This window comes from Mixophyes fleayi, chromosome 10 (genome assembly GCF_038048845.1).
Source record: "Mixophyes fleayi isolate aMixFle1 chromosome 10, aMixFle1.hap1, whole genome shotgun sequence".
Lineage (NCBI taxonomy): Eukaryota > Metazoa > Chordata > Amphibia > Anura > Limnodynastidae > Mixophyes > Mixophyes fleayi.
The window spans coordinates 37,828,376-37,842,274 of record NC_134411.1 but is presented as its reverse complement, the minus strand read 5'-3'; the positions used below and the strand labels follow the sequence as shown (position 1 = coordinate 37,842,274).

The following is a 13,899-nucleotide window of genomic DNA, read 5'->3' as shown; positions in this document are numbered from 1 at the left end:
AGGCCATGGTCGGGAATTGAACTCATGACCCCAGCGCTGTGAGGCAGAAGTGCTAACCACTAGGCCACCGCGCTATGGCGTGAATCATTGCAATGTATTAATAGGTGGTTGTTTGCAACAAATAATCATTAGCTGTGTGAAGTCCGCCTGCTCAGGGCTATTTTAACTAATGGTATGTCAGCTTATTGCTTTGTTTTGAATGTAGGTCATTCAAATTTTATATATCTTCTATATTAATGTTTTTCTAATTGTATTCTTGGTGGCGCGACCATAAGGCATAATATTTATCTAACAAGTTTTGATATTTTTGTCTTTTTATGATACAAGAATGCTACACCGTAGTCAGTAATGATTTTACAGTAGAATATCATGTAGGTGTTGTATACCTGACAAGTTCTTTGTTCTTTTTACAGTACAACAAACACCTCTTTGTGCACATTGGACAAGCCAATCACTCGTACAGTGATCCAGTGCTCGAAGCTGTAGACATCCGCCAAATTTATGACAAATTTCCAGAGAAGAAAGGGGGCTTAAAGGAACTCTTTGGAAAGGGGCCGCAAAATGCATTCTTCTTAGTGAAGTTCTGGGTGAGTTACTGATGTATATTTTTGATATAACAAACCTATCTAGTATGGTGATAAACGCACAGAGTAGTGTGTTCAGTTACCCATAGCAACGAATAACAGTAACACAAAATGTGACAGCAGATAAGAACCCCTTGGTCCATCTACTCTGCCCAATGTTTTTTTTGTTGTTTAAAAACTTTATTTATAATTATGAGTATGCAATACACAAATAACCCACATGAACACAGGTGGTAACTCGAAAGTTAAATAAGGAAAATACATCATTCCCGGACGTAGCAAATATATATATATATATATATTGTACAAAGGTGAACATATATCAGCCGAGAACAAATAAAATAATCTGAATGAGGCGTCCAGTAGTATATCTGTGTGTACAATAGTTACAGTGGAGAGGAGGGGGTAAGGGAGGGGACAGGCTGCCCATTTTTTAACCTATGGTAACCTCAAACCCTATTTGATCCTTTATTCATTGTAAGGATATCCTTATGTCTAGCCCAGGCATGTTTACATTGCTCTACTGTATTATCCTCTACCACCTCTGATGGGAGGATATTCCACTTATCCACTACCCTTTCTGTGAAGTAGTTTTCCTCACATTTCCTCTGAACCTACTTCCCCCCAGTGTCAGTACATGTCCTCGTGTTCTAATACTTCTCTTCCCCCCAGTGTCAGTACATGTTATTCCAGTCTCATGCCTAAACTCCCACCGGTCGGCTACCTCTCTTTCTCATCCCTTCTCCCCCTTCCTCCCGTCTCTCCGTATCATCCATGTGTCTGTCTGTCTTCCCCTCCCTTTAGATTGTTCGCTCCTTTGAGCAGGGCTCTCCTACCTTCTGTTTCCATCACTTTTAACTGCACTCTCCAGCTACTCAGCTCACCTCCTCTCAGTCCCTCTGCCCTCTGTCTCCTCTCGCTTCTCTCCGCTCTCCTCAGTGACTCAACCTGTCATCCGTGCCCACCCTCTTGGGCCATAGTTACCTGCCTGTACTCACTTTTCCCCTCCCTCTCTTTCATGCTGTGCCTGAGCCCCCAGAGTTATAGTGCTTACTGTTACTTGTACTGTGCTGTTTCACCTTGTACTTTGCCATTGTTTGTCCTTGTACGGTGCTACGGATACTTTGTGGCACCCTATAAATAAAAATTAATAATAATAATAATATCTACTCCCCACACTAGGGTGATGTAAGATTACTGTGTGTTTTAGGAGTGTGGACATCCCACAGGTGATTTTAGTTTTTGGAAAAAACTATTTATTATTCTGCTCTCCCAAATTCATAGCCCTGTTTGACACTATGACCTGCTAGCTTATTCGCACTAAGATTAGGTAGGACTTCCACAGAGAATAGGCTGTAGATATCTACGGCTCATTAGCGTGATGAGGTGTCTGCTTTTCAAAACTCCCAAGTTTTGTAATGTTGTTTCCCCTTCAGAAGATAGTTGTCACTCCAGGGATAAAGCCTAACACAGAGAGATCCCCCCCAACCTGTTCATCCTTTGGATTTGTAGAACCATTTCACAAGCTGCTGAAATTGAACATCAGCAAAACATGCTACATGTAATGCAGGTAATATAGTATGTTTGACATCCACAGATACTGCTTCAAACCCTGTATTGTAGATTCCTGGCCAGTGACCCGATTTGTCTCTAGTATCCATTGTAGTACTGAGCTTTACTGATGGCTTGGTGTCTCCAGCATGCTAGGTGAACCAAACCCTTCCAATGACCCAATATCTTTGGAGAACAACTGGGTAATAGAGCTCCATCTGTGTAGGATATCCTGTATTGCGGACCTCCGTCCGTGGCTCAGTATCTGTGTAGGACACAAAGTATCAAAAAGCTTTGCTGAAGGTCCAAAACTAGTTGTAGCTATAGATACTGAAAACACACTACCACTGATGTTCAATCCTGGTCTATTCTTACAATTTGGTCTTATCAATTGATCCGACGAATACGATGTATTCATTGCAGGATGTCACTAAGCCATGACAGATCTAGCTGACTGTATGGGAGTTTGTACTTAGTCAGTTGTCAGGCAGCCAATAATTGTCACAATAATGTCTACTTCTGCTGGATGTTCATTCAAGAGGTTGCAGTGTGTTTCCTTGTTGTTTGCTGCCCCCTTGTGGGGTATTTGTTTCATGTCTGCATAGTGCTGTAACCTAAATAGTGAAGACTTGAAATACAATCACAGCAGTGTGACTGTAACAGAGGGCGGGCTTCATTTACAACCTGTAGCACAATCCGGTAACACTGTTCCTATTCCCATCAGTAAATCTAGTTTCTAACTAATAAGATAAATAGGATTGTGACTTGCATATCGTTCCACTGATAAATATTAGATCTGTAAAATGCTGGAGACTTATTTGAATGTATGGAAGACACTAAAACTGTCCCATTAGCTACTGGGTATACTGTATTTTTTTTTTTTAAATAACACTTATGACCATTTATAAATAAAAAGTGCAAACAACAATTGAGGGAATCACAGGCAAAATGAACAAAAAAAATAAATGTGGTTTTCCTTCTGAATTTGTACAGTAGACCAGTCATCCGCTAACACTTATTTATAGGGTTAGAGCGGTATATGGTGGGGTGTCCTGTGTCAAATAGAACATCCTTTCTTTGCAGGAATTTGCATTGCAAACGGGCAGCTTTGGATAGCATTCTCCCTCCTCCAATCAGAACAACCTTTCAGGATTAATTTGATGTAGTAGCGCTTATTTATGAAATGGAATTTTAGAGAAGGAGCTTTTTAATGTGATGATTGCATTAAGCAGAACAAGCCTCTACATTACAAGGAAATAAATGCATAGCAGGGCTTGATAGCATTATGTAACAGCTTTATATTCTATTCAAAGTATATGCAATGGAAAATGATGTCCGGCAGCCCTCTGTTTCAGGTGCAAAATTATTCTGAAAATAGAGATAATTACAATGATTGTCTTTACATAGAATGTAGATTGATAAGTATTTATCTGACTGAAACATAAGTATTTTATAATTTGGCTAAGAGGAATTTAAGGAATATTTTATTTTACTTAATTTCATATGTTATTGCTGTGTAGTGTGATGATTTAACATTTTATCAGCAAAATGTAGCTAAGATGCTTAATTATACAAGTAATTTATGTAATTCCAGCATGGTTGTACTGAGCTTTCTATCTCTGTCTTACTAATAAACGGAAGGATCAGAGTAAATGACCTCTAGATAGTTGAAGCTAAATAGGAAGTGAGATTTAGAGGGGATAAGGTCAGACTTCCCCCTTGAGGAGGTGAGTGATAAGAGTGGATCAGAGTTTTGGTAGGCTGTTTGGTATTACTAAGGTGGAGGCCACGTGTCTGTGATAGTCTGAATGTGAGGAATAAATCAGGATGGAGTCATGTGTAACACCAAGGCAGCGGGCTTGGGAAGCGTAGGAAATTGTGGTGTTATTGGCAGTGAGGGAGATTTGAGGGGAGGTGGTGACTGGGATGAGGATAATACCCTTTTGCTCCAGTCCCCATTGTCACAAGAGGTCTACAGCCTGACATGTTACTTGTGATTAAACATACTTTGTTGCCAACTGTCCCTAATTTCCAGTATTAGTGCCTGGACTTAAAGATTTGTTCCCATTTTTCAATATTGTCAGACTTCCATTATTCTTTATACAAGATGTAAATCCCGTTATGCTCAGATAAAAATAAATAAAGTTAATTCTTAGAGTAGTATTTTACATACGAATAATATTATAATCTTGCTCAGGGGCGGTGTCATGATGACCTTTGTAGTGCACTAGTGATGTAACTTGTCCGTCCTAACCTAGTTGTATGTTAGGTGATTATAATAGGAAATGGAGGATTGTTTGAAATGTCCCTTTAAATGACTGAGATTAGTATTGAAGGTTGAGTAATATTTTAGACACAATAAGTTGTGTGAGGTGTCCAGGGCCTGTTATGTCCTGTTTCTCTCTGTTAGAATAGTCATTATCACCTGACGCTTCCCTGCTCTGCGACTCTCTACAGGTTTCCAGATGTCTGTTTTCTTGGCACCATAGGCAGCCCCAGCAATCAATATGTCTTAAGCATGGAAGAATCTGACACATTTTAAATGGTGTTCCATTTCTCTCTGTATAAATTGCCCATCACCAATCCTTGTGTAAAGTGTCTTAGTATCAAAAGAGATGGGAGATTACCCAGCAGTCACAGAGAACAGTAATTGGGCCATAGGTGAGAAATACAGTATCTGCCCCGTCTTCTGTAAGCGGTTTGTGCAGTCACGTTCTCCCTGGCTCTTGGCACAGCGGGCATAGTACCACAAACTACCTCTCTGCAAGGCCATATATTTTTAACCCAGTTCAGCTTTCGTATCTGGTAAGAGCAGTTTTCTTGCTGAACCTGGGGAAAAAAAAATAACATTTCTATTGGAGATACGGAGTTGTGTTCTTATTTACCAAAGCAAAAAAAGGGTCATTTTACATATCCCAATTATTGGTCAATTATGACCACATGCGCTTAACGTATTACCATATAGCATTACAGAGTGCTGGATAAGGTACTTAGAGATTTATACAGGTGGCTGCTGCTCTGTACAGAATAAGAAGTTGCGCTTTGTGTTTCATTTTCTTTGCCGCTCACCTTTTATTCTTATGTATTATCAGAGAACTGCAGTATAAATCAGGAAGAAGTTTGGGTTCCTTTACAGTCACGGACCTCTGTCATGATATTGCGGCTTCTGATTGGTTCTCTTGTGCACCCAAACTTTCCGCAGTTATTTTACAATGGCATAAATGTTCTAGAGGTGGCAATGCAGCTTTAAATATACATGATTTAATGGGGCACCCATCTGTGGTTGCTGATTAGAGTCTGCAGTCCATGTCCCTATATTTATTTTAAATTAAATATAACCTAGAAGCTTAAAAGTCCATTCTAGAAATATAAGTTTAAACGTCCATTAGAGATAGCAGCTGAATACCATTTACCGAATACCAAAAAGTCATTAAATCTAATATCTTACCCTAGCTTTTAACATGTATTATTGTCTCTCCACAGGCGGACCTCAACTGCAATATCCAGGATGATGCGGGGGCATTTTATGGCGTAACTAGTCAGTATGAAAGCTCAGAGAATATGACCATCACCTGTTCTACTAAAGTCTGTTCATTCGGGAAACAAGTGGTGGAGAAAGTGGAGGTATGACACTGTAACGTGCTGGTGTTTGTCTCTTACCTTTACCCAACCCCAAAATGGTGATGGAATGCTGAAAGTGGTCTTTTTATGATTCACGCCTAGAATTGCTTTAATTGTGACGGTATCCAAGTCAATTTTGTTTGTGTTAGTCCTTCATAATCATTATAAGTATAAATTATATTATAACTAAAGTATGGAAAAATCCTGATTCTATCCATACTAATTTTCAAACAGTAGGTGCACTGGCATAGTTCTATTGTTAGATGTCTGCTACCTTTCGTGTGCATGTAGAATTTAAAAAGATTTTACATTTATTCTTCTTTACTAATGGAGTAATGTTTGTGAAGTACTCTGAAAATATTTGTCCGGTTCCCCTTTGTGCTGTGTCCTGGGGTAAGGTACTTTCCCTATCCAGTACTTCCTCCTTGGTGAGTCTCCTTGACTAAGAGGCATCAGCTCTCTCTCCTCCCCAGATGCAGGGTAGTAGTATGTGAGAGTGGGGTTCTCTGTATCTGCTCTGGACTTTTTATCTGTTTTGCAGTTTCACATTCACCTTTGGATTGTGAACTGCATCTGTCCTCTCCATCTTCCCTCACCTCTGTCATGTCCTGTGAAGGAAGTATGGCCAAGGCCTGGCTAAGTGTTTGCCTGCTTCAAGCGCCATACCAAACTACTTTGTGCCCAGTCTAGGGTGAATGCCCTATGCAAAGTTCCAAACAGATATGGCAAAGTCAACCTGGGCCAAATCCAGGTATTGCGGAGATCTCTCAGCTTGTTGCAGGTTCTAGAAGTGTCCGCTTCCAGTGGTCCTTTCTTGGGAAGGATCTGAATTGAAGGCTTTCTCCCAGGATGATGGCGAGGTGCCTGAATATTCTAATCCTGAGCTTTTCCTCGTGCCTGAGGAGTCGGTATGATGCAGTGAGTGGGCTCAGAACTCTGCTATTTACGAGGGAGATTTTGGTCGGCCCAGATTTCGACAATAACATTTTCCTGGCTATGGGTAAAGTGTTCCTTTCTCTCGATACCACTCTGTCCAGCTTCAGGGTGGTTTAAGATGGAATCTCTGAGGTCTGTTGTCAACAGCATGGAGCATGAGGAGTTCCTGGTGTCCATGGACATCAAGGGCATCTACTTGTATGTTCCAATATGGGAGGAACACCAGTGTCTCCTTAGACTTCCTGTATGAATTTTTCCATCTTTTTTAGTTTGGGGCCCAAATTTTCAGCCTGTCTACAGTGCAGAGGATGAAAAAATATCCGGAATCTGCACTTCCTTTAAAATGTGGATGTTAGGCTGCCTATAGGGGATGGAGAGGGGTGGGATCCAAACCTCCTAGATACACAAAATGGAATAGAAAAGGTTCCATAGGCGCCAAAGGGGTAAAGTGAAGTGGATGTTTACCATGGTCCAAGGGGGTGACTGTCATTCCCTATCTGGGTGTTCTGCTGATCAAAGCAGGCTCTCCGACTTTGCTTCAGGCTCTTGTGCAGGAGACGGAGCAGACCTTAGAATCTTGTGGTTGAAAAACTACAAGAAATCCAATCTGATTTCTTCCCAACTGATGGTTTTCTTGGATACTTATAAAATGATCAGGTTCTGGGCGCTTGTAAAAGAAAGATATAACAATTTAATATGGATAGGTCCACAATACGCTCCAGCCGGAACGAGACAGCTTAGATGTGTAAAACAATAAACATGCATCAAATGACACTGCCAAAAACAATGATAATGGTAAAAAACACAACAAACTCTGTGTGATTGCAAATAGGGTTAGGGTGCACTTGCAAGCTATTGAAATATGCAATGACAATTGATATGAACCGCAAAAAGGAAATATAATGTCCAGAGTTATGAATCAAAAATGTTGGTGATGATAAAAAGTACAAGCAAAATATAATTGGTAGCCGTTACTCACATGAAGCAGGAATGTCTGGCTGTCTGTAATGAAGACAGACACTTAGTAGCGGTCCCAGAGTCTGTGCTGATAGATTAGATATAGACAGATCGTTGATTGCAATAATAAAGAAGCACCTATAAGATGGTTTTCTTGGGGCTGCTGTTCCAGGCAGCAGAAGGAGTTCCTGCCAGAGTACAAGATCTTCGTTTTACAAGGACTAGTGAAGTTCCTGTAATCTTGCTGGCTGATGTCTTTTCACTTCTGCAAGTGCTAGGGAAGATGGTCTCCACCTTCTAACTTGTTTCAAAATTGAACAAGTCTCACCTTCAGCTGTCCAGTCAGTGCCTCAGACTGTCTCCAAGGGTGTACCAGTCAGTCCTTTGGTGGTTGAGAGGCGACAACTTCAACAAAGGTTAAAGTTTGGTGACCACAAACTCCAGCCAAAGAGGCACCAAAAGTGCCAGCAGGATGCAGTGGAGTTCAACCCACGGGTAGGGAACTGAACTCCCTCAACAGGCAGGACCTTCACCCGGAAGTCTTCCAGCAGCTGGCTGACAGGTGGGGTCAACCAGATGTTGACATGATTACGTCTCTGTTGAACCATAAAGTGGAGCACTACTGCTCCAAGACAGGGAACCCACAGTTGTGGTCAAGTACCTTGTGACTTTATCTCTTCCCTCTGGTATCAATGCTTCCAAGGATGCTCAGGTGAACCTGGTGACTCCAGACAGGCACGAGAAGGTAATGGTAGACTGATGTTTTTGGCATGGCGGAGGGCCCACCATGGGTTTCCCGTACAATGTCTTTCAGACCATGCTCAAGGTCAGGGAGCTGGTTGCAGCCAGGAGTTATCACAGGGTCTGGAAGCCCTACATCTCCTTGTAGAAACAGAAGGGGTTTCTTTACCTCTTCTCGGTTAGTCTGTTTTATTTCATATTTTGCAGGAGGGTTTTATTGGGGTCATGTGACTAGGCTCCTTGAAGGTCCAGGTACCTGCCTGGACAGAGAAAACTAGAACATTTACTGGAAGTGCAGATTTTCTTACTGGGAGTGATGTATGTGCAGCCTTCATATTGTCCTGCGGGAGCTCCTATGGCTGCTAACCTGGTGCTTGACAGCCTTCCAGCACCCGACATTTGGTTTATTGGATTCTGTTGAGTCATAATTCCTTGTCTTTGGCGTCCAAAGGTGCCACTTTTCAACATACGCTTCTGTGTGTACCCACCTGTAATGACAGCTTTGGGACATCCCCAATGTCCCTTAGAGAAAAGGATTTAACTTAATTATAAATATCCCGTTTTTTCTTTGTCCAATGGGATTTTGGGAGCAGAAACTCTTACTATTTTTGTTCAGTTCTTGTTGTTTACTGTTATAGTTTTCGTTCTGGTTGTTTAGTTGAAGAACCTCATTCTCTCCCTTGGTGTTCTGTAATCCTAGTTCTGTGCTCTGGGCTTTTTTACAAAACTACTGAAGTTTCTGGTAGGCTTCCAGGGTACAGAGGGGGGTGCTTGAGTTTTTGGAGGCAATTTTAAGTGCCCAAGCTCCTGTCACCGCACTCTACCTCAGTACTTCCAGCGTCCCTCATTGGATTTTTAGCAAAGGATTTAGCAGCAGTATAAAATCATACTATTTTAAAATTTTTCATGTAGATATGTTGTCATGTAACAGTAGGTGTGCGTTATTGTTATGCAGGATGAGATGTGCTGCAGTACGGACAAATCTCTGTAATATAGCAAATTCTGGATTTAAGAAATTACATATTAAGAATATTGCATTGGACAAGAGGTTCTAGAGCAGCATAATGAAATTTTTTTTTTTTAAAAAAAAATGTTTTTATTGACCTTACAGTAATACTGTATTCAAAAGGAAAGTGCACTTGCAGGACTTTATTGACACTCTTATAAGGGGTCATGGTAATATAAACTGTCCTCATGTAATGTCCGCCCTCACGATCTGCCATACACTCACGAGTTCATACGCCAAACCCTTCTATGTGGAGTTTGCACCTTCCACAGGCGAAACGTGTCGGTACGGCCACTGGTGGAGCATCGGCACCTTCTCCTGCATTCCCTCCGACATCAGGGTGCTGTCTGTGAGTGAGATGGGAAAGGAACGCTAATGGTTGCATTGGTTGTACTCTATGGAAGATCTGTCCGCAGGTTTATCATAGAAGGGAGGCGCGTTTACGTACTGGATTGTGACAGTGGACTTTTCATGAGGACAGTGAATATTTCCCTGACCCCCGTGCAAGTAAATAGAGAAGAGTTCTCCATTGAATACTCTGCAAGTGCTTTTTGCTCTTAATAAGAGCTTTGTGTTTGGAGTTCAGTGTATTATTATTATTACTACACCTGTAGTATTACATCATGAAATTGCATAACTGCTACAGCCCATATATTTAAGCGGATGTATCGAGCACTAATTATTACATGTTTAACACTTTATAATCATTCATATAATTTCTCTACAGACAGAATATGCAAGATTTGAAAATGGACGATTTGTGTACAGGATAAACCGTTCTCCGATGTGTGAATATATGATTAACTTTATCCACAAGCTGAAACACTTACCGGAAAAGTACATGATGAACAGCGTATTGGAAAACTTCACTATTTTGTTGGTACGTATATTAAAAGAAGCCACATTCAACACATTGGAGTCAAGTGGCCTATTTCTTAAAATGTTAAAAAATCCTGCATTGCACAGACCATTGAAAAGTTATTTAAATAAACTTGTTCAAGTATCGTAAACATTGGTTCCACCCACTAAATGGCTACCACCACCGCATGTGGGCACCAGGGGCACAAACCATACCTCCCAACTGTCCCGTTTCTGGCGGGACAGTCCCAATTTTGGGAGTAATCTTCCATTTACAGCTACAACGCACCACATGCTGCAGTGTTTGGAGGGGATGGGATATTGCTAAGGGGTGGTCTAGTGCTTTACAGTGGCCACACTCCCCTGTCCTGAGGTACAAACAGATGAGATGGCGTGTTTGTTAGATGATGGCTGATTTGTGTTTCAGAGTAAGGTATTTATCTCTTGTATTTGTTTTTTAAGGTGGTAACAAACAGGGATACACAAGAAACGCTACTATGCATGGCGTGTGTATTCGAAGTGTCAAACAGCGAGCACGGAGCACAGCATCACATCTACAGGCTCGTCAAGGAATGAATGTAAACTCTGCCACTCCCTCTGTATCCTATGTCTGCACACACTAAAAACTTCACTACGGACACTGACTAAACCTCAACACTAGTGGCAGCGCCTACGGCCCACCCAGCGTTTTTCTGCTCTGTTTTACTTCAGTGACGTCATTTATAATTTTGTTTATAAATTAATTGTAGCTGTGAAACATTACAGTTTGTAAAGATTTCTTAAAAAAGATAAAAGAAAAAAAAAATAGTGGAAAAAAAATTGAACTCCAGTGCAGGGAAAACTTGCTGTTGCCTTGCAGAGCGAACGCACAGCACGGTTATCCAGCGGTGACGTGGTTAATGGCGCCACAACTACTTAAAGTAGGCTGGTGGTGTAGGTGGTGATCGCTTAATATAAAGGAATAAAAAATAAGTCAATGTGTTTTTCTTCTCATTACAAAAAAAAGCCTTTAAAAGATTTTACGTAAAAATGCTTGGAAAAATGCAAGTAAGTTACATTAAAATGTATGAATGTAAACAGATGTTTTAAAATGTTATCCTTTATAACTACCTGAGGGGAAATGCTTACGGTCGAATGTAAGAATCTAAATTATTTTAAAAGGAAAAAAAAAATTTTTTTTCTGTTTTTAAAACCAAATGATATATTCTTCAGATGTGCCTGAAACGAGGCCGGAGGTTATTTTTGTTTTTTATTTTTTTTAAAGCGAATCTTTTAGTCCAGAACACTATTTGAAAACCGGTACTGCAGTCTAAACCAGCCCTTGTAATTAATATAACTAGTGTATTTAAATAAAATAATGTACTGTACTAATTCAAAGATTTAGTTTAGCAAAAGATGGTTTATTTTGCAATAAATCTACTTACATTTTTTTTTTTGTTAACTTACAAAAATGTATTTTTCGTCTCTCTGTTTTTATATGGACATCTATTTTATTGGAGTGGAGTGAAACTAGATCTGCTGCTTAAAAACAAATCTGTTTTCCTTAAATTGTACAAATGTTCCCCTAAAGAACTAATGCAACGTAACACTATTATCTGACTTGGAGTGGAACCATTCTGTACTATCCTCCATTTCTTCCTCAGAGTAGCTTCCTGTAGTCTCTCCTACAACGGACTGACCAACAGGAATGACCATTACGTCTTCTCAAATATCAAATACTTGCCAATTTTCCCAAATTTTGCATGGCTGTCCCAATGTTGGGGGGTGGTGATATGATTTTAGTTCTTTCAAATATATACGTCAAAGTACAAGAACTTGTGAGTAGTGTAAAGAACTATTATATAGATCATATTGAATTTCAGGTTTGGTCCTTTTTAAATAACAGTAATACACATTACTATAGTAATCAAACCCCTAGCAATTGAGTCTATAAATACATTAATATACACTAATGTATATGTAGAGATCTGTAATCCCTGCATTCTATTTTGTGTCTCTACAAGATCCTGAAAGCACAATAGCCAGTAGTTGTCATCTTTAATTGTCACCTACAGTGACGTTACAGCTACTTATTGAATAGCACCACAACGTAGAGATCATTTAAAAATTTGCAGGATCTAAGGATTACAGAACGACACTACAGACCTTTCTCCCAGAAGAGAAATGTGTCTGCTGATCTGCGTTTATCTTCTATGAAAATATAATTATTTGTTAATGTTAGAGTTCTTCCTTACATACTCTATGGTGAGATTAGCTTTATTTTAATACCTTGGATTCTGTCCTGTTTCAGATTATACATGGGGAAAGGGTCTAAAATATATATATATATATATATATATATATATATATATATATATATATATATATATATATATATATATATATAATTTCAGCGGGGAATGTATGAATGGGACACAGGCTTATGGCTGTAATGCAGTATTGTGGAAAGAGCCTTTTACTTGGTTTTTACAAGCTTTTCCCCCAATATCCCCATTAGTTTAGATCTGAGAAATATTGGTGTATAGACTATTCCTTGATCTTTAACCCTTTGCTCTCTGTGGTTTAATTGCAGCTGTTATATAGTCCTGGATAATGCACTTTAAGAGTTAGGAATAATAATTACATAGGACCTGTATGTATCAATCTTAACCAAATTAAGAATGTTATATTTTCTCCATGTGCAACCCCTATATTGTGTTTCATTAAAAGACAAGCAAGATCGGAATTTTATATTCGTCCGTCCACCTGTAGTAAACTAGCTACCCCCTAGCCTTCTCCCCTGTAACGCAGGGTGTGGTGAGAAGCATATGTGGGGAGACCTATGGACCTCTGAACCATTAGCTACTTTATAACTTAAATCTACCCGTAGTTGTGTTTTTATGATATTACCAGCAGACTAATTTCACTCCAGCTCTGTTGCTGAGGTACAACAGTTACCAGCTAGTCCTATGTAGGAAGAAGACGTTTTGGGTTTGTTTCTGAATGTTTGAAGCACTTGTATTTTGAGTCAAACACTACTTTTTAAAGTTTTCTATGTTATGTATTGGTGAAATGTTTAAATGATAACGAAGACATACTGGTTGAAGCATCAAAAAACAAACAAAATAAGAAAAGCGACACAATTGGGTATATTTTGTGTCCTGTCTTTGTTCTCTGCACACAGTTCTAAGTGAAGGGGCAAAATGTTTGTTACACTTCTCAAGGTATTTGTGAACGGCCTAAAACAGCATATAGTCAGTTGTGGAATAGCCTTAACAGTCTTTTAACGTTCCTAAAAAAATGTCCTGTAACTGTGAGCTCTTTTATAAGCTGGAAGAAATTCATTGATCAACAGTAATTTATAGATTATTATTATTCAAAGCTGCCAAAGCATTTCCAAATGCAGTGCCTTAGAGGTTACGTAGTGAGAGCCTGTCACCTTTTGCAGAATAGTAGCTGTTTTCTAATATACAAAACGTTGTGTTTAAGCCACCCCTCCAAAAGTTTTAAAGACTTTAATTTGGTTTGTCTTAAATGTGAGTCGCCAAAGAAGTAGCCAGAGCAGTAGAATAGTAGCCACAGCACAGAGTATTTCAGCATGGCCATTAGGTTTGAAGGTAAGGGGATATACCAGTGATGGCTAACCTGTGACACTCCAGGTGTTGT

General features: G+C 39.7%; 1 protein-coding gene and 1 long non-coding RNA gene across 5 annotated transcripts in view; one reads left to right on the top strand and one right to left on the bottom strand.

Annotated features, from left to right (window-relative positions):
- The window catches only part of TEAD1 (TEA domain transcription factor 1), a 99,800-nt gene extending 87,241 nt beyond the window's left edge, over positions 1-12,559 (top strand). For all 3 annotated transcript variants that reach the window (XM_075188458.1, XM_075188460.1, XM_075188459.1), the window contains 4 exons: positions 414-587; positions 5,619-5,759; positions 10,124-10,276; positions 10,717-12,559. In XM_075188458.1, coding sequence (XP_075044559.1) covers positions 414-587; positions 5,619-5,759; positions 10,124-10,276; positions 10,717-10,830 — 582 coding nt within the window. In that variant the 3' untranslated portion in view covers positions 10,831-12,559. The remainder of the gene's footprint in view (positions 1-413; positions 588-5,618; positions 5,760-10,123; positions 10,277-10,716) is intronic.
- The window catches only part of LOC142104024 (uncharacterized), a 275,970-nt gene that overhangs the window by 73,690 nt on the left and 188,381 nt on the right, over positions 1-13,899 (bottom strand). The gene's annotated exons all lie outside the window — the stretch shown is intronic.